Source organism: Primulina eburnea, chromosome 2, assembly GCF_022965805.1.
Source record: "Primulina eburnea isolate SZY01 chromosome 2, ASM2296580v1, whole genome shotgun sequence".
NCBI classification, from domain to species: Eukaryota; Viridiplantae; Streptophyta; class Magnoliopsida; order Lamiales; family Gesneriaceae; genus Primulina; species Primulina eburnea.
In genome coordinates, this window is record NC_133102.1 from 44667156 (window position 1) to 44670148 (window position 2993).

Here is a 2993-nt window from a genome sequence, read left to right on the forward strand (position 1 = left end):
TATCACACAAGTTTTTGTCATTTGAAAATAGAATTTTGAAAAATATTCGCATAAAATTATATGTAGTTCCTACCAAAAAAAAAAAAAAAAAAAAACTATAAGTGAGACAAAATATTGTTGCCATTATCACTCCTATAGTCCTATTTATTGATTGTTTCTTAATGTGTACGGTGTGTTATACCCTAATTTACCATATTGAATTATAATTTTTGGATCATGAACTTATCGACAGTCTCTTACTTTTGTATTTTATATTTAATCATTTCATAATTCAACAATAATAAATGAATTTGAGTGAATATGATAATAATTGAGGCATGAATTTTGGCTCCATGTAATTAAAAAATGTGAAAACTACAAAAAAAATGACATTGTGATCAGTTGATTTCACTGGAGTGTTGCTGTAAATTTGGCATAAGATCACCTCTACTGTAAAACAGAATTGAAAGTAAAAAATCAGAGATAAAAACTTATGTGAGATGATCTCACGGATTGTATTTTGTGAGACTCTCTTATTTGGGTCATACATGAAAAAATATTACTTTTTATGTTAAGAGTATTAATTTTTATTGTGAATATCGGTAGGGTTGATCCGTCTCACAGATAAAGATTCATGAGACCGTATCACAAAAGACATATTCAAAATAAATAAAAAAAAATCATAGTTAAAAGAGTAAAAAATCCAAAATATGCTAACTTGGAAATAATTTAACTATTTTCCCATTTTTTAAAGACTGTGACTGGATGGTGACAACACGGACCTTGACGTTTTGTAGATTTTAGGGGAAAAATTCTCAGCCGCCTATTTTTTTAATTTTATTTTAGTTGTATTATTTATACTTTGTATAATTTTAGGTTGCTGTATATAACTCGAAGCCTAGCCCTTTGAAGTGAATAATTAATTAGGCATAGATTTGGTGAAAGAAGAGTCAACGGACACTTCGTTTTTTAATTTAATTTAAGCTTCAACTTAACTTGTTTGAATATGTATACTATAAAAGGGGTAAACTCGATCTATAGTTACAGTAATAAAAAATAATATTTTAATGAATCGAGTCGAATATTTATATCACATATAATTTACCGTAAAACAGTCTCATATGTATTTTTGCGAACTTTTTTGGATTTAATTTGAGGTCGAATCCATGAAATTTCATAACCATGATACAAGTAGAATAGCACATTTGGGAGTTCTTAAGTTATTGGGTAGTAGTACGTTAGCCTACATATATGCATGCATTGTGTGGTAATTCTAAAGCCCTTCATATACCCAACCTATGCTAATTCCCTACCCAAATTGAATGAGAAAGAATTGACAACTGGAAATAAATACCATTTTTTTTTTATATTTTTCGTGCCATTTTTAAATTACACTATGGTAGGATTCCAAATTCTTCCAACAGGTAACACCCAACCATGACATCATTAAATAATACCAAAATTCAAAAAACTTTAATCTAAAATTTTAAATCAACCAAAGTCAATACTAAAAAATAATCTTCCAAAGCATTATCCACTTATCAAAACTACATTATATATATATATAATGTATGTATATGTTTATTGTGACGGTCTCACATATCTTTATTCATCTGACGAGTCAATCATGATTATATTTATAATAGAAAGTAATATTTTTTTATATTTGACTCAAATAAAATTTATGTCTCACAAAATTGAGCCGTGAAACCATCTCAGAAGAGTTTGTGTCGTGCGATTTGAAATATTTAACTCGAATAAGCATATATAAAAAAAAAACTAATTGTAAAGATAATCTAGATGACTTATCATGATGTTGATTTATTGTATATAATGTGGGGAAGTAGTAATTTTTACAGTTGGGCCGGCGTTTATAAATGTCAGTCTCGCAAAGTCACAATACAAGCAGCGTATACCACGAGGTCAAATAACAAGGCAATGAATTAAGCACACCCAAGTCAAATATGTATTCATTGAAATATTAAATGAAAAATGTCCAACTTAACTTTATATTTTAATGCTGGTTGTAAGTTAAATGTGCTACAATATAGGTATTTAAGGTTGGATTAAAATTAAAAGATTCAACGAGGACCAAATTGTAAATAAATTCAGGAGAAATCGTAGATTGTAACTTCGAGTAATTATAACTTTGGGATCAATTCATCATACACTAAATATTTACAAAATGAATATTCCTACCACTAATCTAAAAATACCCCTACTCAGGGATCGCGCTCAATTGCGCCGAGAACTTCCCACTACGCCTCCCGGCAGCGCGGCCGCCGCCAACATTCCGCCTCTTGGATCCGCTATCTCCCATGCCCGACACCTTCCTCGACCTAACGCCGCCGCCATTCTCCTCGGCAAACACCAACACATTCCTCCGATGCCCGCATTTATCCCCACTCTTGGTCAGGGCAGAACTCGCTTTCACGGCCAACGCAGCCATGTCATCCGCCTGCAGCCTGCGCTGCAGCCGGCTCAACGGCAGCGCAAAGTATAGCTGACCCGGCTGCAGCTCCTCCTCGTCGCCAACCGCAGATACAACGCCGTCGAAATCCATCTCATCAGAACTACAAATGAAGCAAGATGGATTCTTCTGCAAGACGTAGGAGACCTTAACCGGGTGAGGGAACTCCTGTAATCTCCCATCGTACAATATCAATTTAGCAGTGACCACAGAAGTCGCCTCGCAAGAACTGCATACACCCATCTTAAATATCAACTTCTCTCTCTCTTTTCTGCACTTTTTTTTTTTTGCGTGTCGATGATAATAAGAGAGCATCGAGAACGCCTGTACTTTTAAATAGAGAGTTGAGGGTATTATGGGAAGACTACATGTCAAGAAAATAAAGAAGAATACAGGGTTTTCATTTTTAATAAATAATAATAATACATGTACACATTTAATAATAAGACAAAAACTTGTGTGACACGGTATCATTGGTCGTATTTATGAGACGCATCTCTTATTTGGGTCACCCATTAAAAAAATATTACATTTTATGATAGGC

General features: G+C 33.2%; 1 protein-coding gene across 1 annotated transcript; it reads right to left on the reverse strand.

The window, feature by feature from the left end:
- Positions 1–2090: 2090 nt before the first annotated feature.
- LOC140824782 (uncharacterized) lies at positions 2091–2736 on the reverse strand. Its single transcript, XM_073186334.1, has one exon. The coding sequence runs from the start codon at positions 2690–2692 to the stop codon at positions 2198–2200; it is 495 nt and encodes a 164-aa protein (XP_073042435.1). The 5' UTR covers positions 2693–2736; the 3' UTR covers positions 2091–2197.
- Between the last annotated feature and the right edge of the window lie 257 nt (positions 2737–2993).